Source organism: Puma concolor, chromosome B4 (genome assembly GCF_028749965.1).
Source record: "Puma concolor isolate L17-30 chromosome B4, mPumCon1.1.hap2, whole genome shotgun sequence".
Lineage (NCBI taxonomy): Eukaryota > Metazoa > Chordata > Mammalia > Carnivora > Felidae > Puma > Puma concolor.
The window spans coordinates 125,025,587-125,053,432 of NC_141673.1; the positions used below are offsets into that span (position 1 = coordinate 125,025,587).

Genomic DNA, 27,846 nt, shown 5'->3' on the forward strand with positions numbered 1-27,846 from the left:
CACACTCTTTTATCTCTAGATGATCTTTTAAATAGCATGCACCATAATTGAGTTCAGGTGGCAGCCATGAATGAGATAAATCTTGAATGAGATTAAGATGAATGACAGGACTGCTTGCCAAAGTCCCACTGTCCCAGAAAGAAATGAGAGATTAATGGAATCAGCATTGGTGTTGTGTGATTTAAAAAGGAAAAAATGTTGAAACACATTCTATGAATATTTCAGTGAAACAGAAATCTCTCCCTTCCTTCTGTACCTTTAATATCCCCATATTCCTGGGATCAACCATGTAGAACCAGAACCGAACAGTACACACTCCGAGGCTTGCTGGAAAGTATTGGGAAGTAGTGATTCTTGCCGTGTAGCCTTCTTTGGGGCCAGATGAGTTGACATACAGGAAGTGCTGGCCACTACCTTGAAACAGATGAATACAACACTATCAGTACAATGATATGTGTTATAGCATGAGGAAGAATATATTTAAACCATGTGCAAATTTCACCCCCCCCCACACACACACAATTAAACACAACTCATTTTCTTTCTGTGGAGTCATATATCAATAGGGTTCAATTCTTTTGAACCAAAAAAGAAGAGAAAGAAAGTCACTACGATTATATGATTCACAAAATTCACCTCAATAGGTGACTCTTGAATTAAGTGATCAGATATTTCTGTTGACTCTGAAGGTCTATTCCTTTTCTTCTAATTTGCTCAAACCTGTCAGTTTCAAGTAAGTAAAATATTTTGTATGCTGTGAGTAGAGCAGGGACACAGGGTATTAGAGGCTGATTGGTACTGTATCTCATTTTCAGTTGCTCTGATTCCCACACTGATCAGAATAGTAGTGAATGTAATGGAGTACCAGTAAAAAACATATATATATATATATATATATATATATATATATATATATATATAATTCTAAACGTGACCATACTATTTTTTTCTTAGTGATAACTTCTTTTCTCCTCAACTGCATCAGTATGTGAAAGATCTCTTCATTTAAACACCAATGGATCTTTTTTTCTACAGACATCATTGTCATAATTCATCATAGCTACTATTCCCTTCATGGCTTTTACTATGAAAGAATGAAATATATATAAATATCTAAATAAATAATATATATTTAATATTTATTTATATATTATATATATTTATATATTTATATATATTTATATATATTTAATAATATATATAAATATATAAATAAATTTATATAAATATATAAATATAAATAAATATATAAATAAATATATAAATATATATATAGTTTTTTAACCTATATATAGTTTTATATATATATATATATATATATATATATATATATATATATACACCTTTTCTTAGGTTAAATATTTGTAGCTTTAAATCAAAGCTATTAAAATATTTTCCAATTAAAGGTATTCCTTTTTTCCTGTGACATTTTAGTATTGTTACTGAGATACGTGGTTTCAAACCATGAATTGTGAGTTAATAGTACAAGAGGCTTCTTTTATGAAGCGTTCCTATTTAAGAGCTGGTTGTCAGGTAAATTTAGCACCCTCTGAGGAATCAGTATGTTAGTTACCTTTATCTGCCCCAACACTGAATTCTTCAATGGAAGGAACACTCATGCATTACACCCTTGAATAGAGTTAAAAATAGAAGTAGCCAGAGTGAATTGCAAAGGAGAGTTAGGTGACCACATTCGCACCAACTGATGCCCTGAGTTTCTGCCTGTTCATGTTCATAGAGAACATTATTTCACCATATGGATTGTTGGTAAATACAAATATGTGGCAAATGAGACAGCCTGGTTGTAGTCCTCATACGGCCTAAATAGAGATGAAAGTCTTAAGGGATTGCTTGATCTTGTGCCCATTAAAAAAAAGTAATAATAATGGGCTTTATGTTTTTGAGCAGTTTTAAGCTTAAAGGAAGTTGAAAGGAATCACAGAGTTCTTTATACTCCCTCCTCCTCCTCCTCCTCCTCCTCCTCCTCCTCCTCCTCCTCCCTACCACATGTAATTCACCTATTATTAACACCTTGCATTAGTGCAGTACATTTGTTACAGTTAATGAATGAGCCAACATTGATGCATAATTATTAAGTCAAGTCCATAGTTTACATTAGGGTCCATTCTTTCCCTTGTGTATTCCATGGACTTTGACAAATTTATAATGACATGCATCCACCATTACAGTATTGTACAGGATAGTTTCTCTGCTCTAAAATCCCCTGTGTTCCACCTCTTCATCTTTTCCTCCCTCTCTCCCCACCAAACACCTGGCAACTGATCTTTCAAGTATATCCATTGTTTCATCTTTTTATTCTGCCATATAGTTGGAATTATACAGTATGTAGCCTTTACAGTTAGCTTCTTTCACTTAGCAATATGCATCTAAAGTTCTTTAATATCTTCTTGTGGCTTGCTAGCTCATTTCTTTTTATCACAGACTGAATAATATTCCTTTGTATAGATATACCACTGTTTGTTTATTCATTCACCTATGAAAAACATCTTGGTTTCTTCTAAGCTTTAGCAATTACGAATAAAGCTCTGAGAGCAACGGTGTGCACATTTCTGTGTAAACATAAGTTTTCAATTCGTTTGTGTATATAATAAGGAGCACAAGTATTGGATCTGATAATAAGAGTATGTTTAGTTCTGTAAAAAACTGCCAACTTGTCTTCCAAAGTTGGCGGTACCATTCTGCACTCCCATGAACAATGAAGGAGAGTCCTCATTCCCCTTTATCCTCATCATCATTTGGTGTTGTCCGTGTTCTGGATTGCAGCTACTGTAATAGGCATGCACTGCTATCTCATTTTCATTTCAACTTGCATTTTCCTGATAACATCTTGTCACCATTTTTGTTCTTATACTTCTCTGCCACTTGTATATGTTCTTCAATAAGGTATGTGCTCAGATCTTTAGTCTATGCTTTATTGGGGTTGTTTTTTTATTGTTATGTTTAAGCATTCTTTTTATATTTTGGGCACAGTGCTTTCTCGGATATGTGTTTGCAAATTTTCTCCCAGTTGCTGTCTTATCTTTTATTTTTCTTAATAGTGTCTTATACAGACCAGAAGTTTTCATTTATTTTTTTTCTAATTTTGAGAGAGAGAGAAAGAGTGCATGTGAGCAGGGGAAAGGGGTGGAGGGAGTGAGAGAAAGAATCCTAAGGAGGCTCCATGCTCCTTGCAGAGCCTGACATAAGGCTTGATCCCACGACTCTGGGACTATGACCTAAGCCAAAAGCAAGAGTTGGGTGTTCAACCGACTGAGTCACCCAGGTGCCCCTAGAAATTTTACTTTTAATGAAGTCCAACTCACAAACTCTTTTTCATTCACAACTGTGGTAATGCATCTGAAAAATCATCACCAAACCCAAAGACACCTAAATGTTCTCCAATTTTGTCTTTTAGGAGTTTTATAGTTTTACATTTTACTTTTAGGTTTATAATCCACCTTGGTTAATTTTCATGAAAATTTTAAGTTCTGTGTCAAGATTTATTATTTTTTTTTTTGGCATATGGATATTCGGTTGTTTCAACACCATTTGTTGAAAAGACAATACTTTCTCTATTGAATTACCTTTGTTCCTTTGTCAAATATCAAATGATCCTATTTGTGTAGGTCTATTTCATATCTGTTCCATATCTTTTATCTATTTGTCTATCTTTTTGCTAATATCACGCTGTCTTGATTACTATAGCCTATGGTAAGTCTTGAAATAAGGTATTATAACTCCTCCAACTTTGTTTTTATACTCCAATAGTGTGTTGGTTTTTTTGGGTCTTTTGTCTCTCCATGTAAACTTTAAAGTAAGTTTATTGATACCCACAAAATTGTGTGCTAGAGTTTTGATTGGAATTACATTATACGTATACATCAAATCAGGAAGAATTGATATCTTCAAAATATCCATTCTTCCTATCCATGAACATGGAATGTATTCCTATTTATTTAGATATTCTTGGTGAGTGAAACCATATGGTATTTGTCTTTCTTTGATTGACTTACTTTGCTTAGCATAATATAATCTAGCTCCATCCATGTCATTGAAAATGGCAAGATTTCATTCTTTTTGATGGCTGAGTAATATCCCATTCTGTGTGTGTATGTGTGTGTGTGTGTGTGTGTACACATACCACATCTTCCTTATCCATTCATGAATTGCTGGACGTCTGGGCTCTCTCCATAGTTTGGTTATTGTTGATATTGCTGCTGCTGTAAACACTGGGGTGCAGGTACCCCTTTGAATCTGTATTTTGTATCCTCTGGGCAAATACCTAATAGTGCAATTGCTGGATCATAGCATAGTTCTATTTTAGTTTTTTGAGGAACCTCCCTACCTCCAGAATGGTTGCACCAGTTTTCATTCCCACCAACAGTGCAAGAGGGTTCCCCTTTCTCCACATCCTGGCCAAAACCTATTGTTTCTTGTGTTCTTAATTTTAGCCAATCTGACAGGTGTGTGGTGATATCTCATTGTGGTTTTGGTTTGTATTTCCCTGATGATGAGTTATGTTGAGCGTGTTTTCATGTGCCTCTTAGCCATCTGGATGTCTTCTTTAGAAAAATGTCTGTTCATATCTTCTGCACATTTCTTAACTGGGTTGTTTATTTTTTGGTTGTTGAGTTTGATAAGTTCTTTATAGATTTTGGATACTAATCATTTATTAGATATGTCATTTGCAAATATCTTCTCCCATTCCACAGGCTGCCTTTTAGTTTTGTTGATTGTTTCCTTTGCTGTGCAGAAGCTTTTTATCTTGATGAAGTCTCAATAGTTCATTTTTTGCTTTTGTTTCCCCTGCCTTCGGTGTCGTGTCTAGTAAGAAGTTGCTGCAGCTGAGGTCAAAGAGGTTGTTGCCTGTGTTCTCCTCTAGGATTTTGATTGTTTTCTGTCTCACTTTTAGGTCTTTCATCCATTTTGAATTTATTTTTGCATATGGTGTAAGAAAGTGGTCCAGTTTCATTCTTCTGCATGTTGCCATCCAGTATTCCCAACACCAATGGCTGAAGAGAGTGTCTCTTTTCCATTGGATATTCTTTTCTGCTTTGCTGAAAATGAGTTGACCATATAGTTGTAGGTTCATTTCTGGACTTTCTATTCTGTTCCATTGATCTATGTGTCTGTTTTTGTGCCAGTACCATACTGCCTTGCTGACTACACAATTGAAATATATTTAAAATGTACATGATGATTTGATACACATACACACTGTGAAAGGATTCTGACAACTGAGTTAATTCACACATCCATCCATCACTAAACATATTTATTGTATGTGTGTGTGTGTGTGTTTGTGAATACTTAAGATATACTCTCGTAGCAAATTTCAAATATATAATATGGTATTATCAATGATAGTCACCATAAAAATATGGAATATATATATCATGAATTCATGGGTCATCTTTATGTAGGGACCATGCTAATCTTCTCTGTTTCATTTAAATTTTACTCTGCTGCAGAAGCAAGCACTGAAGATATTCTTTATCAAGTTAGGTGCGTTCACCTTAATTCTTAGTTTATTGAGGTATTTTATCACAAATGAATGTTGGATTTGGTCACATGCTTTTTTCTGCATTTATTGATATGACCATTACATTTTTCTGCTTTACTCTGTTGATGTAAAGGATTAAACAAATTGCATTTCAAATATTAAACCAGGCTGACATACTTGGAATAATTCCCACTTGGTTGTGCTGCATATATATATTTGTTTGCATTAGATTCGATTTGCTAATATTTTGTGGAGAATTTTTGCATCTGTGTTAATGAGAGATATTGATTTTTAGTTCTCCTTTCTTGTAAGGCCTTTGTTTTTGATGTGAAATGCCAGTCTCATAGAATAAGGTCAGAAATGTTCCCTTTGTTTGTATTTTCCGGAATATACATAGGTGGTATAATTTCTTCTTTAAATGTTTGGGAGAATTCACCAGTGAATCCATTTAAGTCTAGTGCTTTCTGATTTGGAAGATTTTTAATTAGGTATGCAATTTTTTATTAGATACAGGCTTGTATCAGATTATCTATTTCTCATGTGAATTTGGTAGATTGTGTCTTTGAAGGAATTCATCTACTTAGATTATCAGATTTGTGGGCATACAGTTGTACATAATATTTCTCTATTATCCTTTTAGTGCCCATGGGTAGGCAATGATGGTTTACCTTTTATTTCTGATAATTACAAATTTTTTTTTAATTTATTTTTAGTTTGTATGGCAAGAAGCTCTTCAATTTTATTAATCTTTTCAAATAACCAGCTTTTGGCTTTGATTTTCTCTATGATTTTATGTTATTTTATTTTATTTTAAAGTTCAAGATTTAATTTAAATTCTAGTTAGTTAACATATAGTGCAATATTAGTTTCAGGAGTAGGATTTAGTGATTCATCACTTACCTATAACACCAAGTGCTCATCACAAGTGCCCTCCTTAATACTCATCACCCATTTAATCCATCCTCTCACTCACCTCCACACCTGTACCCCTCAGTTTGTTCTCTATAGTTAGCAATCTATTCTATGGTTTGCCTCTCTCTCTTTTTCCCCCTGTGCTCATCTCTTTCATTTCTTAAATTCCACTTGGGTGAATCATATGATATTTGTCTTTCTCTGAGTTATTTTGCTTAGCATAATACACTCTAGCTCCATCCACATCATTGCAAATGGCAAGATTTCATTCTTTTCATGGCTGGGTAATATTGTTATATATATATATAAATGTATGTATATACACACACAACTTCTTTATCCATTCAGCAGTTGATGGACATTTGAGCTCCTTCCATATTTGACTACTGTTCATAATTCTGCTATAAACATCACGGTGCATGTGCCCCTTCGAATCAGTATTTTTGTTCCTTTGGATAAATACCTAGTAGTACAATTGCTGGATCATAGGGTAGTTCTATTTGTAACTGAGGAACCTCCATACTGTTTTCCAGAGTGGCAGCACCAGTTTGCATGTCCACCAACAGTTTAAGAGGGTTCCCCTTTCTCCACATCCTTGCAAAACAACTGTTGTTTCCTGTGCTGTTAATTCTAGTCAATCTGACAGGTATGAGGTGGTATCACACTGTAATTTTGATTTGTATTTCCCTGATAATGAGTGATGTGGAGCATTTTTTATGTGTCTGCTAGCCATCTGGATGTCTTCTTTGGAAAAATGTCTATTCATATCTTCTGCTCATTTCTTAACTGGATTATTTTGTGATTTCCTGATTTCAGCTTTATTAATTTCTACTTTAATTTTTACTACTTCTTTTCTTCTCCTTATTTTGGATTTAAATTACTCTTGTTTTCCTAGTTTCCTAAGTACAGATTATTGATTTTTATCTTTCTTCTAATATATGCATTCAATGCTAAAAATTTCCCTCTATACACCACTTTCACTGGATCCCACACATTTGTATAAGTTGTATTTGCTTTTTTAATTCAAAATATTTCAAAATTTCTCTTGAGATGTTTTTCTTTGACTCATGTTATTTAGAAGTCTACTTGTTTATTCTTCAAGTATCATGGAATTTTCCAGTTATATTTCTGTTATTGATTTCTACCTTAATTCCAGTGTGGTCTGAGAGCACACGTTTAGGATTTAAGTTTGCTAAGTGTGTTTTATGGCCCAAATGTGGTCTATCTTGGTGAATGTTTCATGTGAACTTGAGTAGAATGTATATTCTGCTATTGTTGGATGAAGTATTCTATAGATGCAAAAATATCCGGTTGATTGATGGTGTGGTTCAGTTTAACAAGTCCTTACTGATTTCTGCTTGGTAGCCCATTTACTGACAGAGGGATGTTGAAGTCTCCATCTATAATAGTGGAGTCATCTATTTCTCCTTGCAGGGCTATTAGGTTTTTTTTGTGTGTGTTTTGAAGGTCTGATGTCACGTGCTTACACCATGAAGGGTGTTTTGTCTTCTTAGAGTAATGACCTTTTTATCATTTTGTAATCCCCACCTTTATCCCTGATAATTCTCCTTCCTCTGAAGTCTTCTTTGTCTGAAATTAATGTGTCCACTGCTACTTTCTCTTTATTAATGTTGACATACTACACCTTTTTCCATTCTTTCATTTTTTCCCCCATTCTTCACCTTTAATTTACCTATGTATTTATACTGCAAGTGGATTTCCTACTGATGATATGTGGTTCTTTAGTTTTGTTTTGGCTTCATCTTCTCTGTCTCAGTCTTTTAACTGGTGAATATAGATCAGCAACATTTAAGCTGATAATATATTGAGATAGTTGGAATTAACATTTACCTTATTTGTTTATTATTTGCGAATTACTGCTATTGTTCTTTTGTTGTTGTTCACTCTTTTTTGGTCTTCTCTGAATTTAATTGAGCATATGATTTCATTTTTTATCATCTCTTATTCCTACCAACTGTTTATAACCTTTTTAAACTTTTTCTAGTAGTTGAGAGTGAGTTTGCAATATACATTACAATTAACCCAAGTTCTCTTTAAAATATCACTATGCCACTTCATGAACAGTACAAGAAACAACAGAATTTCCCAGTAACTTCTCCCATCTCTTAAACATTATTGGGTATTTCTTCCCTGAGGTCAGTTAGGTGCTGGTAAAATAGCTTCTCTTGAAGGCAGGCTTTGTTATGAAGTACAGAATGCTCTGGGAAATTTTCAGAATGGCTATTTTTCCCCTCCACTTTCTGAAAGTAGAAAGGACTTTCCTCTTATCCTCACTGTGAGAAACTAACAAGACGCCTGAAGTCAAAACTGAGAAAAGTGTGGGGGCTCCCTAACACTGAATCCCCCTGGACTATCTCTCCAACTTATCCACATTGAGACTGCAGCAATCCATTGGTTACAGTTTAGGATTTCTTGCCCCATACTGACTCCTGTAGAGGTTTCTGTTCATGGGTGCCTCCTCCAGTAAGTTGTGATTTTCTGTTTCCACCTTCTCATCTCCAAGCTGGGGATTGTGGTTTGCCTTGAGACCTCAATTTTCTAATAAATCTAAAAAAAAGTTGTTGATTTTAGTTCATTCAGCTTTTTTATTATTTTTTTCTTATTAGGAAGAAGGGAATAATGACTTCCAAACTCCTTAAATGCCAGACTGGACACTGGAAGAAACTTGCATCTATTTTTTTTTTTAAGTTCCTTACTGAAAATATTTTCTTCACTCAGAACGCTTCATAAAGTCTGGAAAAATAAAAAAAATCAAGAAAAATAACCAAGGAACATGACATGTGAATTATTGCTGCAAGATTTTCCTCAATATAAAATAGTGGTGGAAACAAGTTGAAAATTTTCCTGGCTTACATGAGTGAACTGTTTTCTATCCTCACTGTTTTATGAAACACATGTACTAACAAATATTGGATTAGGAAAATTGTACACAATTTTTAGTGCAGCCACAGAAAGGTATTCTTTCCTATTTCTTTCCAAAGATGTCATATGTTTGTTTTCTTATTTGGAAAATGAAAACATACACATGGCATCCACAGCCTAGATACACCTAGACTCCGTCTGTCAAATCTACTAAAAACTATGGCTTATTCATTAAGAACATCCATTCTTTAAATCTATGCTATCTTTGATTAAATAAGAACATCTAAATGTTCCCTCATTTTATTGCCTTTTACACCCTTAAGGATTCCCAATGCATCTGGAATACAATATCAGACAAATTTTACAACATTATCCTGAATAAGGATAATACAGAATAGCCCAACTAGCTCAATTATAACTTTACTTATATAGTTAAAGCATATCATGGAATCTACTCATCCTATTTTGGGTATGAAGAAATAGCCCTGACCTAATTCCAAATAAGGCAAATTACCTTTAAGTATGTTTGTATAAAACTGCATTTCATAGCTCAGCTCTTAATTAGTATGACATACATAATGAGAACTAATATACTTCTATCTCAAAAGCAAATCATGTATAACTCGGACTTTAAATATATATCTTTCCATGCTTTACTGCTAACCTGATGTTGAAAATCAAATAGAGCAATGGAAAAAGAAATGATTGTGTTCATGGGCACAAATTTAATCTGTTTTAAAACTTAGGAATTCTGGTTTAAAACCTTGTATTATGGTAAATTTCTTCCTTTAATTGCATAAATGCATTAACCTTTCACTAACTCAGATGTCTCTTTTGAATAATTTTAATCATGTGATATTTATTTTTAAAAGGTAGGTTTTACGTTTGCATGGCAACCCGAATGCAGTCTACCCAAATTCTCCATCCTTTGTCACTGCCTATGGGCTCCTCATGTAACTCTGGTCACAGCATTCTCAGGGTCTCAGTAATTTTTTCATGGCACCCCAGATGGGAAGCAATATTTTGGTTTTGTTTATTAAGTAAGTAAGTCCAAACTACTTAATACTTGTTAATATTCTAACAACACTGCAGGCATTTGAAAGACTAATACACACAGATTGAAAAAAAAAATCATTCCTAAATAACTACAATCACTTGCCCCTGGAGAGTGTACTTATTAGGCAAGGCCTGAACTCTCAAACCTTGAAATCAAAGTGAACATCACCACCTTTATTTCCTATCTCACTCTTATTTTCCCAAGTACTTACTTTTATCATAGTAACTACTGAAAACCAGTTTGGTAAAGATATGACGCCATTGAAAGGAATGTAGAACAATGTAATGTTTGCATTTAGGGCTGTATCATACATACGTACTTAATGTAAAAAAAAAAAAGTAAATTCAGTGGGGATGATAATAATCCATCCATTCACTGCAGTATATTTATTTCAGCACAAGACAGTGTTATGTAAGACTCAGCATCAAAGGCAGCAATTCCGATTATTAGTTAGGGGACTCTGGGTGAGTTTTCAAAGTCTACTCCACCTAGCCTCGTCTAATTTGCATATTCAATTTGGTCTAATAAAATCCTGCGTCAAACACAAAAATTACCAAAGTTAGTTCCTGGCTGATGTATTAATGCATGCAAATGTGAACTTTTATCCATCTTAAAATTTAAGAACACAAAACTATGCCTGGCAATTTAGAAGCAACCATTGCAAATATAGTCATTGTGGATTTTTAATTCTAGAACTCTAGCATATCCAAGCTTGGTTTTGTAATGGGAATGGATGTGTTGCAATGCCGTATTTTTTCTTCAGAATGATAAAGGTGAAAAGTTGCTTAGCCTCTTGAAATTATTAATAGAAATATATGAATTATCCAGGAACTATGTACTGTATCACAAAGTTATAAAAGCTTACATTGAATTATATTTTCAGAAATAGACTCATTTTTTATCTAGCACACTCAGACTAGACCCACTTTCAAACATTTATAAACTTTCAGTTGCTCCATTGAGAGCCACCTATTTATATATGTAGCAAAATCCTTGGGGAAGGTCAATCTAGCTTCCCACACAAAGTTCCGAATTTGTTAAAGCAGATAATAAAGCTTCAAAGTCTCAACTGCCACAACATATTTAGGATTTAATGGTAAATCATTGAACCACTTGACTTTATCTATATGTGACTCTGGAATGATCAACCACCTTCATTTCCTATACTACATTCATTTTCCCCAATGCTTACTTTTCCCAACATTCATGAAATACACTTCTATGGAAGCAGAATTTTTTGATTGTTGGTTTTTAGACAGTTTTACAGCCATTTTAAAAGTTACTTAATTCTGACATATTGTATCAGAAAGTGTTCACTTAGGTTTGTAAAACTAGAATTAAATACTGCCAGATGTAGTACTCTGGAATGTAGGAATTTATTATCCATGTCTGAATGTTACCTCTCTCTACACTCAGCCTCCTGACATTTTCTTTACATTTCAGTGTAATATTTCAATTTTGCTTGTACAGGTTTTAGGATTACAAGTTCTTAAGATTCCTAGTATACAGATTTTATATGTCAGATCTTAATTAGTTAAAATCAGGCACTGGATGGAAGTTCCTCATTAATATGCAATTTTTACTTTAAAAACTCTAAAGAATTACACACATTTTAAAAAACTGGGGCCACTTAGTGTGAAATAGTGTAAATTCAGCATCACTTTGTTCAGAATACCATTGTTATTTGACGTTAGAGTGCCAAAATATATTAGCCACCTTCAGAATCTATCAGTGTGCTTCATGGCCATTCTTTCTCACTTTGGGGTTGGCATGCAGTAAAGACTCCAATTTGCCTTTTAGATGTTATTAGCTACAATCTTGAGCTTTTGAAAATGTTTCATCAAGTTATTATGTCATAAGGTAATAAATTTGACATTTCTTTTATAAAAAGACAGTTAATACCATATTTTTTTCAGCTCCAGTGCCCTCAGAAGAATCATACTCACTTGTACTAGGGTCACATCATAAAAGACAATTTCCCACTTCAAGTGATCTGAATTCACTTCCAGCTTTAAATTGTAGGCAATTTTAGTCTCTTTTTTTTCTTGCTCATAAAATAAAGCTGCCTAATGGTTTTTTAAAATGTGATGCAGTATGCCTCTCTTTCAAAACAGCAAATGCTCCCTTGTTCAGAGTTAGACTTACTTAGCTTGATTCCATATCCTCTATAATTTCTGCCTGTCCCTCAATCTACAACAGAGGGGATACAATGATTATCTGTTGAAATGCCCTCAATCTCTTTTCGTCTGCAAGTTTTAAAGGCTATGAAATGTAAACATGCTCAGAGAGAGAACAAAAATTTCCTTGAAGTTGTCAAAATGGCAACCACAGATACTGTGACTCTAGAGTCAAATGAAATTTTTTTCATGGTATTTGATGAAAATGTCTTTCAATATATCATTTCAATTTGCTTTTTGAAAAGCTGTATAATGAATAGATTTGGCATTTCTTTATTTCTACCTTTTCTAACAGTTTATTTTTCAGGCATCACTCTCTGTTGAGAGTAATTATTACCTATTTAAAAAAAATACTTTTCACAGGGATGTAGCATTTTAATACCATTCACCAAATTTTGGTTCTATAAACTGTCCCCTCTCAAGTAATCACTGATCTGATATAAAAATGAAGCTTATAGTTGAGACACGCCAAAATGGGATATATCCGTCTTATGGTGAAAGCTTTTAATTTGCTCAGCAGCAAGAATACCTCAATCACATGAGGGTGCTATATGAATCGAATTAGTTGGCACTTCCTATAAGTCGAGGTAGAGACAAAGGATTCTGAATCTCTTAATGTTCATAATGAAAGAACCCTGAAGAACCTCTTTATATATCATGGTCTTGTCAAGATGCCTTTAGAAACGTGCATTTGCTTAATAGCATTTATGTAACTTGATTTTATTTGCCAAATTGAGATTAAAAAGAAAACTTGTTTCCTAGTCATGTAGAAAGGCAGAATTAATAAAGCATAATATAATCCCTTTAGGTAATTGAGAAATGGTATGAGTTTTGCCATTTTTCAATTTCAGAGCCATTTTACCCGAAAGAGCATGAAAAGCATATGAGAACAGAGGAAGATTTATTTTCATTGAAACAGAAAACAGTATTGGTGGTTATTTTAATGAATATGTAATGAGCAGAAACTGTAGGCGGTGTTGTCCAATGGTTAAGCTTGCAGGCACTTTAGCTGAAGGTTTCCATTCAAATCCTGACTACACCACTTATCAGGTATGTGACCTTAGGCAACCTATGTAAATTCTCTCAGACTGAGAAGCAAAAAGAGATTATTATAGTAAGTAGATACTTGACCTCATGGGGTTTATATGTGATACACTACATGTAAAGTGCTTAGGCCAAAGGTGCAAATTAGTGCTACTCTCCTGGGAAATTCAGAAAATGGCTATAAAGATGATTCTAGTAGTACAAGAAAGATAACCCATCCCAAGTTATTGATTGGATAACTACTACAGAGAAGGCACCAAGTCCTGTATTTGGATGTTAAGGATATGGACAAGTTATAGCTGGGAAAATATGAAACACACCTGAAAGAATCTAACAACAACAAAAAAGCTAGCAGCAGATAGTATTCAGAAGACAAATTCTGGGTCAGACTATCTGGGTTCAAATCCAAACTCTGATACTTGCAAGCCTTGTGACTTTGGGAAAATCACTGAATTCCCACTATGTCTCATATTCATCATCTATCAAGTAGGATGATAATAATAATGATAATAATAATTATAATTATAATAAAACAGCTCACTGGGTTTATTGTGAGCCTATAATACTAAATGTTGATGTAGGTTGTAAATGCCATGTAGTTCAACTGGTAAAAGATGGCTTAAATTGGGAGACTCAGAATAGACTTTATAGAAGACATGTTATTTTATTAACATGTTAAAGAATATAATGGAGATTGTAATAGGCAAAGAAAACAGTTTAGAGTGGCCAAAGTTCATTCTTAAAAAAAAATGAGTAAGAGGATACTTCTGGTTTCCACTGTAGCATGTAAGAAGCTTAGGCAGCACAGTCTCATCTTCACAACAACAAAAAAGCCAGACAAAATAAAAATTAAAAACTCTTCTTAGATCTAGCAGAGAATTAGAGTAGACATCACAGGGAAAACCACTGGAGACAGAAAGGCAGATACAGAGAATCAGAATTTAGTGCAGCAAAACCACAGGAGCAGGAACCACTAATGGAGCCAGCCAGCCCTGGGTGAGGGAAACTTAACCTGTAATTAAGAAATTGCTGGAGGCTTATTGTGGAAAAGCTTGAGAGATAAGAACTCCCTGGGGATGAGTCTAAAGGGCATCTCCAAAGTGTTATCTCCAGAAGCCCTACCAAATTCCCACAGTGAAGACTGTAAAAATCCCCTCTGTTTCCTTCCCGTGGGGAGGGGAAAAGTAGCCATTTTGACATGTGTCTATTTTTCTTAAAATAGTCTGCAGAGCACCTGGGTGGCTCAGTTGGTTAAGTGTCTGACTTCAGGTCATGATCTCATGGCTCATGAGTTCAAGCCCCGCATCAGGCTGACAGCTCAGAGCCTGGAGTCTGCTTCAGATTCTGTGTCTCCCTCTCTCTCTGCCCCTCCTCCATTTTCTCTCTCCCTCAAGAATAAACATTAAAAAAAAATTTTTTTTTTTAAATAAAAAAAAGGTCTAGACTTCCTATCTTACCTAAGAGGGCGGGAGAACTGGGAAGCACTTGTGGAGGTCCCAACGAGAGAGCACAAGCTCACTGGAAGACTGAAAGAACATAGAATCCTGAAAGGCTTCCATTCCAATGACCTTTCCACTCACGGCCTCTAGTCTTTACCACCGCGTCAACAGGATCCTATATATTAGCAGGGGGCTGCAATGGAAATAACTCCATCTCTCAGGCCTTATTTTTTATTTTAATTAAGTTTATTTATTTATTTTGAGAAAGAGAGCAAGTGGTGTAGGAGCACAAAGAGAGACGGGAGAGAGAGAATTCCAAGCAGGCTCTGCACTGTCAGCACAGAGCCCAATGCGGGGCTCGAACCCACAAACCCTGAGGTCATGACCTGAGCTGAAATCAAGAGTCCACCGGCTGCTTAACTTACTGAGCCATGCTGGCACCCCCCTCTAGCCTTATTTAAGAAGAAGTTGCTAGGGAGGGGCACCTGGGTGGCTCAGTTGGTTGAGTATCTATCTGACTCTTGATTTTGGCTTAGGTCAAAATCCCAGGATTATAAGATCCTGTGTTGGGCTCCACACTGAGCATGGAGCCTGCTTAAGACTCTCTTTCTCTTGGGGTCCCTGGGTGGCTCAGTCGGTTAAGCATCCAACTTAGGCTCAGGTCATGATCTTACAGTTCATGAGTTAGATCCCTGGGTTGGGCTCTGTGCTGACAGCTCAGAGCCTGGAACCTGCTTCAGATTCTCTGTCTCCCTATCTCTCTGCCCCTCCCCCCCCAAAAAAAAACATAAAAAAAATTAAAAAAGAAGATTCTCTCTCCCTCTGCCTCCCCCCACTGCTTGTGCACGCACACACACACACTCTCTCTCTAAAATAAAGAACAGAAAATAAAAAGAAATAGAAGTTGCTAGGGAAACCAAAACACAAGGGAGATGCCAGAGGAACCTGGATGTCAGAGGACGTTATACTTTCTGACTTCTGCAGTAATAGTGTAAACAGAATATAGTAAACATGACCTTACTTCCTTAAACAGAAAAGTTCACAAAGTAGGCCTGTTTACCTTAGTTCCTTTTACCTGGCACATTGCATCCACTATCAACCACAAATTACAAGTCATGCTAAAACAATGATATGACCGAAAACTGACATTTATAACACCCAGAACACATCTGAGGAACAAGAACACAGAGTTTGTGGGAGAATACAAATCAGAAATTCAACTTGGGGAAGGACTTGGAAAGCCCTTAATGATGCCCTAAAAGTCAATGAAGGGCTTCTGATCATTTGCAGGATCAGGAGTCACCATTCAAGAGTATTAATTCTGCATCTGTGTGAAGAGTGGCCTGGTTTAGGAGAGTATTTGCATTGGAGATGAGTTTCTTTGACATTTGCAATAGCCCAAGAGTGACTTAAGATGATAGAAGTGAAAATGCAGAGAAGTAAAAACACGTAAATTGAGAATAAAGAGCTGAATGAACGTGAAAATGAGGAAGAATTGTGTTAAACAATAACAATGTCAATCACAGAAATATTAGGAGCAGGAGGAGGCGATTCTATCTTAAAGGAAGGTAAGTTTGAGTTTGGATATGGGACTTGGAGACATCGGAAATTATCCAGCTGACAACTGAAAACGTGAGAGTCGAACATGGAAATAGAGACTAGAGGCAGGCAGAAATTTGCAAATTTTGAGCATGGAAAGAATAAAAACTCTGAGCCAGCAAAAAGTATAGGAAGAGATATAAAAAGTAAAAGTCAGAATACGGGGTTAGACTCACATTTAGGTTTTGGAAGGAAGAAGAGAAAGCATCAAAGACATACGTAACATTAGGAAATACACATCACAGTCCACTGCAGGTGGAAACTTCAAGAAGATGTACTTTATCAGTAATATAAAGTGCAACATGAGAAGAATCAGGTCAGTATGGTTATAAAATCATGAAGTCTTCAAAGAAGCTAGGACATAAGCTCCATGAGACCTGGGACTATATTTGGGAAACACACCTCACTACAGTGTGAAGATCAGTGATCAAGAGGGGGTGGCCAATAATTATTTGCTGAGAAAATAATTTTTGTAGAAAACAGATTTTAGGGAACCAAAGATGTAAGTTGGTATAGAATATAAATAAATGTGTGGGGAAAGGCAATTTGAGATATGAGGAAAAAAAACAAAAACAAAACAATAGTACTTTAAAGTGAAGTTAATAGATTCGTTTTTTGGTTTTGTTTTTTTTTTTCAAGGTAAGAGAATTGTGATGCTTGAAAGCAAAAAGTATGATATGGTAATAGAGAGGCAGTTTGAGAACACTTAGAAAAAAGGAGTTAATACAAAGAGAAAAGTTTTTGAGAAGATAGAAAGGAATAAGTTTAATGGTTCATTATTTTACTGAGAAATAAAGTCTATAAATAAATATGAATTTGGTAAATTCCTTTTAGAGAAACTATAATGCCCAGATACTTATAAAACGATGAAATAACGAACCTGAAAATTATGGAACAAGGTAGTATCATATTTGAGCAATAATGCCAAAACCATTATTTTTGGACGTGGAAATTGCTGATATCATAAGAAGACTGTGTCACTGTTTAATGGATGTACTCTGTTAATATACATAATGAAATATTCTGAAGATAATATATTGGACTAAATTATTATAATTACACCACTTTGCTTTATAAGCAGCTTCCTCTTAAAGGAGCTTGGAAGCTGAATAGATCATCTTTGCAGGTCTTAGCTGGCAGAGTGTGAATTCATAAACAAGAGATTGCCCATCTTCAAAGATATCCAGAGACATGTACTTTCCAGTATTTCTTTAGTCGAGGCTAGTGTTTTAGTCACTTTGTATACAAGAAAGTCTTCCCTCTGTGTGTGTACTACAGAACAGTGCTGTCTAATAGAAACATACTGTGAGCCATATATGGAGTCTTAGAATTTTTAGTAGCCACATTTAAGGGAGTAAAAAGAGGGGCTCCTGGGTGGCTCAGTTGGTTAAACGTCTGACTTCAGCTCAGGTCATGATCTCAGGGTCCATGAGTTTGAGCCCCGCATGGGGCTCTGTGCTGACAGCTCAAAGCCTTGAGCCTGCTTTGGATTCTGTCTCCCTCTCTCTTGCCCCTCCCCCACTTACACTCTGTCTCTTTCTCTCTCTCTCTCAGAACTAAATAAACATTAAAAAATTAAAAAAAATAAAAGAGTAAAAGAAATAGGTGACATTTTAGTAATATATTTTATTTAACCAATGTATCCAAAGTGTAATTTCAATATATAATGATGAATATACAAAAAAATATTGATATATTTTTATGTTGTTTTTTTGTACTACATCTTTGAAGTCCAATGTGTGTTTTACTCTTATAGCACATCTCAATTTGGACCAGCCACAGCTCAAGGGCTCAACAGTTTGTGTGGCTAGTGGCTATCATATTGGACAGTGTAGGCAATAGAAGAAAAGTCTTTTGAGTCAGAGAGTTTAATATTCAAGTCCCCCTGCTCAGTCACGCCCATGGACTTGATCAGCTTTTTAAATCTTTCTAAGAATTTATATCTTTCACATCACAATATTTTAAAAATATTAAATCAGACAACATGCCTATCTTCTTTTACACTGCCTGATTCTTAGGAGACATTTAACTGATTTTTACACCCTTTTTCTACATCCCTTTGAAATTTCTCCTCATTTTGTTTAAAAAAATTATTTTGCTTCGATTGGAATGAATGGATAAAAAGAGCAACTATTCAACATCCATTCAACCCTTTATAAAACTGAAAGCAGTAATGCAGTCCCCTTCATTCCAGTGGCTCCACATGAACATTCCTTTAATTTACCTGCCCTTCCCTCAAGCCCAAAACTCCTAAGCCACGCCCCCCCCCCCCCCCCCCCAGTCTCTGGCTCCTGATCGATTCTTCTTTTACCACTCTACTTTTTCCATTTTCCCCCCATGGCATTTATCAACTTCCAACAAATTATTATATATATATTATATAAATTAATTAACATATATTAATATAATATTAATATATTAATATAACATTAAAATATCAATATAATTAATATATGAATATATTAATATAATTAATGTAATATTAACATACCATAATATAATATAATTAATGTAATATTAACATATCATAATATAATATAATTAATGTAATATTAACATATCATAATATAATATAATTAGTGTAATATTAACATATCATAATATAATATAATTAATGTAATATTAACATATCAATATAATTAATATAATATGAATATATTAATATAATATAATTAATGTAATATAAATATATTGACATAATTAATATATTTAATTAATATAATACATTATAATATGATATAATTATATTAATTATAACACAATGTAATTAATTAATATAATTAATATCTATTAATATAATTAATATATTAATTGATATTAATATGATTAATATATATTTAAGGATTATATATTAATATATATTATATAATTTATTTATAATGCTTGATATTGATTTCCTATCCCTCTGCTACAATGTTAGCCATGTGATGGCAGAGATCATTCTCTGATTTGACCTACATGTATTCTAAGTACCTAAAACAGTGGCTGACAAAAAATGGACTCAACGATTATTTGTTAAATGAATGAATGGGGGGAAAAAAAGCCACTTTTTCACCATGCCAATGAATATCATTTTGTTTTCCATTTAGTCACATGTATTTTTAAAGTGGTGGCTGAAGCATCACACAAATCACATTTCCTCTTAATACTCTTCTCAGACTTTAATGTGATTATTATTATTACGGTACATTAGTAATTAACTCCCCTTGGAGAATCCAAAAAACATCCAATTTTAAACAGAAATCTGTTCTGACCTGGTATCATAATAAAGTCCAATGTATTACTGAAGGATTAGATAAAAGAAGGATTTACAAATTACAGTCTTTGATCTCAGTATAATTTGAAGATCTAGGGAAAAGATTAGTTTTATTATTATCATTTCTGTGTCTTCCCTTCTACCTGTTTCCAACTCCTTTGGTGTTTTCCTACTACCCAGTTCTTATTTCATGCTAGATGTCATACTGTCAGTATCTCTCACTTTGTTTATTTATTTTTTTTACATATCTATTCATTTTTTCATATTTTGACTTTTTATTTTTTTAATATGAAATCTATTGCCAAATTGGTTGTTTAAGTCACATTCATATTTTGAGGGAACAATTTTTTTTAAACATCTTTTCTGGAAAATCTCAAATTTCTACCAAAGTAGAAGAAATATTATAATGAACTTCCACCTACTCAAGACCTTGCTTCAGTAATTTCAACCCACAGTCTGTCTTGCTTCCTCTATATTACCACCTATACCCTCAACACCACTAATTTTGAAGTAATCCTGGATGCCAAATTAGATCTCCTTTAAGTAAATCAGTATATAGTTCTACAAGATTAGACTTATTTTTTTTCATAACTAGCATCTTATACTGAAAAATAACTATGTTTCCTTTTTATAATTACATTTTTGGTCCATAGTATGCATATTTTATTATTTAAAAATTTTTTATTTTAAGTAGGCTCTATGCCCAATGTGGGGCTTGAACTCACAACCCTGAAAGCAAGAAGAAAATATAACAAATGTCCACTACCTTGAGTCATCCATTTCCTCCAGGGATAACTGTTCTTTTCACATTTTCATCTCTCTCTTTTATGATACTGCTTGTCTTTAATTGCCTGATGAGTTTTGGTTATTCAGTGAAAGTGCTGAATGAAGGCTTTTATTGCTTAATGTAGGTAACTTGAAAGAATTTCCACTGCTGTTAATACAGAACTGTTTTCCTGAAAGGCTTCTCCTTTGGGAGAAGGAAAAGCAGGTGCTATAGAGGTGGGCTGGGGATGTATGCTTTCCTGTAGGGAAGTAGTTCCTGACCTCAGCTACACACTAAAATCTTGTGACTAAGTCTTAAAAATCTTGATGCCTAGGCCATGATACTAACCAATTAACCAGGATCTTTGTGGACAGATACAGATACTAGTATTTTTTTTTTTTTAACTCTTCATATGGTTCTGATAGGAACCCACATTTGAGAACCACATTCTTTGGTGGGGGGACGAAGGGGTAAGTTAGTAAGCAAGCAGACAGGCAAACAGTGATGCCCCAATTTTTTCTTCTTGGATGAGGTTCTCTTTCTTTATTTCCCCCTGCAAACCTATAGTGTTGATCCTGTGCAAATCCAAACATGACTTTGCCTCTTTTTTATGTTGTAATTACGTCATGATAATCTCTTCCTAGGCTCATGTCCGATTATCTTTAGATGGCAGTGATCTGATTTTACTTTATGAGTTAAAGCGCTTCTGTGGTCATGGGAGGGGCACACAACGGGACCTAAGTGTTGGTTTTCAGGGAGCTCCTCTGAAGAACTCTTCACCACCTTTGTTGGTATTTGTATGTCAGTTCAGCCTGCCCCCCCCCCAAAAAAAATGCCACAAACTGGGTGGCTTAAAAAACAGGAAGTTATTTCCACACAGCGGTGGAGGCTAAAATTCAAGATGGAGGTGCTAGAGGGTTGGATTTTCCTGAGGCTTCTCTCTCTGGCTTGGACGCTCCTCCTCATAGCCTCACATGGTCTTTCCTCTGTGTGTGCATATCCCTGGTGCCCCTTACTCTTTTTATAAGGACACTAGTCCTATTGGATTAGGGACCCATGGTTAAGACCTCATTTAACCTTAATTACTTTCTTGCCCTATCTCAGAATGTAGTCACATTGGGCGTTGGGGCTTCAATATATGAATTTTGGGGTGAAACAATTCTGTCCAGAACAGTATTTTTTACTTTGATCTTAGAATATCTGTGTAGCTTCCCTGGAAAGACGTGTAGTGAACCATGCTTCCCTGGGCTGGAATTTCTACTGTTTTTACTCAATTCATCCTGATCCCATCTTGCCTGCCTCTTCCTGGAATATCTCAAAAATTTCTGGTCCAATAATTAGATTTTAAATGTGATTATTTAAAAAATGTGATACAGTACAGTTATTTTATAGTCTCTTTAATAATAACTGATAACCGTGTGTGTGTGTGTGTGTGTGTGTGTGTGTGTGTACATGAGTGTATGCGAGTAAGATCAGTGAGTCTAGTAAACTATTGAATTAAGGTTGGCTTTAACAAATTTTTTTATTTATTGTGAATGACAGAGAGAGAGAGACAGACAGACAGTGCACAAGCACACAAGCAGGGGAGAGGCAGAGAGAGAAAGAGAGAGAAAGCGAGAGAGAGTCAGCACAGAGTTCAACATGGGGCCGATCCCACAGACAGTGAGATCATGACCTGAGCCAAAAGCAAGAACCAGAGGCTCAACTGACTGAGCAACCCAGGCGCCCCACAAAGGCTGAGTTTTATATATCTAACTCTGTATCCTTGACCAAGCCCTATCCCAAGCAAATGAATATGAGGGTCTCCCTCTACTCTGTCAGAGACCAGAGTGAGATGGTAATATTACCTAGACCAAAATAGAGATTAAGTGGCCCTAAATATAGAGATTAAGGAGATTCAAGCAAGAGCTTGATATATCATAATTTATAACATTATGTAATGGTAAACTCCTAAATTATTTCCTAACACTTTCACTACAGTAAACAACACAATCGTTAATACCCATTAAGGACAAAGCATGCTACCAGATGTCCTGGAGTGGCCTTGGATTAGGCTCCATACACCAGGGATTCAGTTCTGGCTTTGTTATTTGTGATACAGGCTTACACAAGTCATTTAGCTTTTCTTGTTCGTCATCTGTAGGAATAATAATAATGCCTGTACCATCTACTGAAAAGGAAGTACAATTATCCTCTGTCTAGCCCCCAAGGCTCAGTCAACCAAGTATCAAGTAAGTTATATTTGTTGAACACTCAGTACTTTAAACTGCTATTGTACACATCAAAGCATTAGTATCACTAAGATTGTTTTGGAGTATTTTTTGACCTTGTGTGGTGAATACTGAATTGCACAATAGTAACTGCATGTGGGCTATAATCAGCCAGCATATTTCATCCCAGTTACTTTACAAACATCTAGTTAATTCATACCCTCAGTTAGCAACTCGCTGTGTATTTAGCAGGCACTCAGGAAATGCTTGTTGCATTCATTAGTCCGAAATACATTGCTGTTAATAAATACAGAAAGAGACAGACAGGGAACGTGAGACCTGCATAGGTATTTATCAAGTGATTTTCAGTCTTAAATGCTGGAGGGAATATAAAAAGAGCAAAATATGTGACTCCTATCCTACCAGATTTTAGAGTTTAATTGTGGATATGGTCAATTATACCATTAAAAAGAAAATAAAGTAGTGAAGAAAGGGGGGAAAAAAGAGACAGAAGCTTTTGTTTTATACCTTCATTAGTTCATGTCACCCAAATGTCACTCTTGCCATTAAGTCCCGTATATACTAAGCCTAAACACTATTCATGGGTGCACGAGAGTGGATTAATGTCTGTAGTTTCTCTCCACAGCTTCCGCAATGGCTCCAAAAAGACTCATAAATAGGCCCGTGATGGGCATTGAAAATGTCCTCCTTATGGATCTAATTCTTCATCTTGGTAACAATAAGTGAAAAGATCCATAAATACAGTTTTAATTAACAGCAACGTTGAGATGTTTAGAAATAGACTGTAGGCCCTTTGAATCTGTTTGGCCTTCTCATAAAGAATTTTGTTTTTCCCAGAGGGTCAAAATTAATTAATGTCCCTACAATTTATTTAGCAGCCCATTGTTTCAGAGATGCCTAAACAAGTTCAGTGAGCCGTATTAGTGTATCAGGGATGATATAATCAGGCTGCTTTGAAGAGACTGCTCTGTAAAAATATCCTGTCTCAAGTACTGATTAACAGGGGGGATAATAAAGTATTCTGTCGGAATGATTACTTTTCTTTATCTGCGGACATTACTTGTGTACAATATTGCATAATGACCAGATTCAAAACTTTTCATGTGGCCTCTAATGAACTCACACAAGCTATAAAAGTTCAAAAAAGAAAATATAGCCATCAATAGTCTTTAATTATTCCATTAAAAGGTATTAACTGATCACTTATGTCTGTTTTTTTTTTTCTTTTGAACAATGCACAGAACTTTTCCCATGTCCACTGATTATATTATTACCTTTTCCTAAACTGAGCCTAGGATACTTTTGTGCCATTAGCAAGTGTTATACTAGCAGCCATGCTCTGTAATTTTCAAATACTGTCTTAAGATAAGGAGATACTGTCATCTAGAGACCTCACAGACATTGTATGTAAATGTCACTGTCTAGATCTTGGTTGCAAAAATGAAAATTGGCTTCTTTCTCATAAGTTCTCATGGGAGAGAAACAAGTATTTATCCTCAAGAACTATCATAAAAGTAAAAAAACAAATATTCATCTAAATGTATATTCACTATTGTGATGTTTACTATAGTGAAAGTGTTGGGAAATAATTTAAGAGTTTACCATTAGATCACTTTATAAATTACACTATATCCCAAAAGTAGAATATCATGTTAAAAATATTTCATAATGTATAAACTTGTTCATGAGACATTTATCAAATCACGGAATCTAGTAGAAACCTATTTTTATTTGAAAATATGTATATTAAGAAAGAATGGCAAGATACACAAACTAAAGCTTATAAACGATTATATTGCTCTATTGGAATTACTAGACAACTTTTTTTTTTCTACTTATTTATACGTTTAAAATTTTAGAAAAAGATGTATTACCTAGTAATGCAAAATTGATGAAAAGAAATAATAAAGAAAAACTAAATATTAAAAGAGTAAAAAAGATGGTCATTCATTGTTTTTAAGTGGTAAAATTAAAAACATCCAGCACATTTTCTGTGGGGAACAAGCTTAGGAATTCCCTGAGCCGGCACTGATGGGTTAACAAGGAATAAAGAATTAGAAAGGCACATGATGAACACACCCAAGTTTGGGTAAACAAGATTAGGTAAATGGGGCAAAGGCCTCCAGAGTAGGACAAAGGTATAGGACAATAGCAGAAAGCTGTTTTCATAGGAAGGAAGGACCAAATTAGGTAAACAGGTAAAAAGGCCAAAGACCATAGCAGGGCAAAGTTTCCCAGAGGGGAGCTAATTAGCGAAAGAAAGATGCCTTGTTGACCCTCAGGTAGCAGGCTCTTTCTTGTTCCCTAGGCCAGTTTAGGTAATCAGAAGTGGGGCCTCATGTTTGCTTTAAACAACCTTCCACCCAGCACTAGAATCTTGTTTTGTATTGACCCAAACCCCTAACACCGCATATCTCCAAACCCCCTTTTCCCCATGCCCATGAGTTAATATTCATGGCCATGAGTTAATGTTTACAGTTTCATTGTCTCTCTGTGCATGCCCATCACACCCATCATGCTTGTAAGCCTTCTGATCTTAATAAAAGCAGCTCAAAGACGCTTATTTGGGGCTCTCATCTTCTCCCAGACGTTAGCCTCTCTTGCACTTTTAATCCTGTGTCCTGCTCTCTTGCCGGACAAGAGAGAACTCCAGACCCAGAGTCTATGACAATTTTCCACAGACACATGTAGGTGCTACCATCATGTATGTTAGATTTTCTTTTGAGGTGCAATTCCTGTTTTTACTTCTTTTCTTGCTTTCTTTTTTTTTTTTAGATTTATTCTCCCTCTCCTCTACTCCAACTCTATCATTCATCCAAGTAATCCAAGTTAATAATATATATATCCTTTTTTAAAAAATCTTTCTCTTCATGCTTAGTTATTCATAGAAATATCTCTGTAGAATTATACACGTGCACAAATAAAGGGGCATGAGTCATTGTTTTAGAAAAAAATTGTATCATACGATAATCATTTTGCATATTGCTTTTTGCCTTTAATACGTTTTGTAAATCCCTACGAATCAACTGTATAGTGCTAAACTCACTCTTTTTAGTGGCTGCATGATGTTGTATGCTTGGATTTAACAAGTTACATGGGCCTGCAGGCTGTTCTTCTAGTTCCCAACAGGGGGCAATGTTGTCCCCAGGAGATAGCTGCCAATTTCTAAAGACATTTTGAGCTGTCGATACCAGAGAGAAGAACGCTAGTAGTATCTAGTGGCTACAGGCCAGGAATACTGCCAAACACTATGTAGTGTATAGGGCAGCATCTCAAAAATTAATTAAATTACCTAAAACATCACTCGTGGCCATGGGGCGCACCCGCAGACCATATTCTGATCTCAGGGCACTAGGCATTGGCTGTCTCTCTGACTGTAATCCTCCTCCCTTAGGAGTCCAAATAGCTCATCTGTCACCTCCTTCAAGTCTTTTTTGAAGGGCATCTTCTCACTGCCACCTATCTAGCCAGCCTATCTACTGCAACACACACAACTATCCGTATGCCTACTCAATCCTACTTAGTCTATTCCTTTTTCCACTCAGCTTCTAATGGGGGACATAATTTATTTACTTATGATATATGTTCAATGATCTCTTCCTTTCTTCTAGAATGGGAACTCTACTGTGGAAGGTGTGTTTTATATTCACTAATGTATCCCCAGTACCTAGAACAGTGCCTTGCATGCAATAGGTGAATAAATGAATAAGAGAACAAAAACTGATTGTATGAATGAGGGACATTCATTTTATTTCCCATTATTTTAAAAATTTTTAAAGTTTTTATTTATTTATTTTAAGAGAGAGACAGCATGAGTGGGGGGAGGGGTTGAGAGGGGGGCGTGGAGAGAGAGAGAGAGAGAGAGAGAGAGAGAGAGAGAGAGAGAGAGAATCCCAAGCAGGCTCCACACTGCCAGCACAGAGCCCAATGTAGGGCTTGAAATCACGAAACTGCAAGATCATGACCTGAGCTGAAACCAAGAGTTGGACACTTAACCCACTGAGGCACCCATGTGCCCCTTCCATTATTTTTAATGACAAACAATGCTGAAGTCAATATCATTATACACATGCGCTTATGTGTTGGTTTTTTATTTCTGTATGGCCAGAATGCTTTCCAAAAGGACATTTCCCCACAACTATGTATGAGTATCCTTCTCCAGCTACCGACTCTCCATTCCTCAACCATCTGCTGATGGCTTTTGAAAACCTTTCCCAGCTGCTTATTTTGATTTGAATTTTTCTGATGACATGTGGACTTGGGCATCATTTAATACTGTTGTTGATTATTTGAATTTGATCATCTGTGAATCGGTTATGCAAATCTTTTCTGGTTGTTGAAATTGACACCTGTAGTTAAGTCTGTAAGTTATCCATATGTATCCTACTTGTAATTGGCACCATTTTTTTTGTCTAAACTATCGTTTGCCTGTTGATTTTGTTTATGGAGTTTTTAGGCCACAGCTGTAATTTTATACCATCAAATATGTACATCTTTTCTTTTATAGCTTCTGGGCTTTTAGAAGTGAGATCCTGACTTTAAAGTGCATATAGTTTTTCCCTCTGTTTTCTTACAAGAGTTTTATTGTTTTTATTTGTTGCATTTAAGCCTTTAATCCATCTGAATGCATTTCTGTATATAAAAGACACAAAAGAAAACCTGGGGTTTAATTTCATTTTATTTCAGCTGTATAACCAGATATGCCAAAACCATACTAAAGACTGTATCTTTTACCCCACGTAATCGACCTTTGTTATATATTAAAGTCTCCTAATTACTGACCTCAGTGTCTTAATTTTCTGTCCTGTTTGTTAACTTATAATCTAGTGTATACTAACTTCATGCTTTTTAAGGAAGGAAGGAAGGAAGGAAGGAAGGAAGGAAGGAAGGAAGGAAGGAAGGAAGGAAGAAAGAAAGAAAGAGAGAAAGAAAAAACTTGGTGAGGAAGAGTAAATACAACTTGGCAGGTCAAAAGGAAT

The 27,846-nt window shown here is 35.2% G+C and overlaps 1 protein-coding gene and 1 non-coding gene across 3 annotated transcripts in view; both read right to left on the reverse strand.

The window, feature by feature from the left end:
- MALRD1 (MAM and LDL receptor class A domain containing 1) overlaps positions 1-27,846 on the reverse strand; it is a 784,828-nt gene that overhangs the window by 196,170 nt on the left and 560,812 nt on the right. For both annotated transcript variants that reach the window (XM_086714806.1, XM_086714807.1), the window contains one exon: positions 257-414. In XM_086714806.1, the coding sequence (XP_086570932.1) occupies positions 257-414 (158 nt within the window). The remainder of the gene's footprint in view (positions 1-256; positions 415-27,846) is intronic.
- LOC112868017 (U6 spliceosomal RNA) lies at positions 5,375-5,477 on the reverse strand. The gene has a single exon (XR_003224217.1). It is a non-coding gene; the product is annotated as a U6 spliceosomal RNA (small nuclear RNA).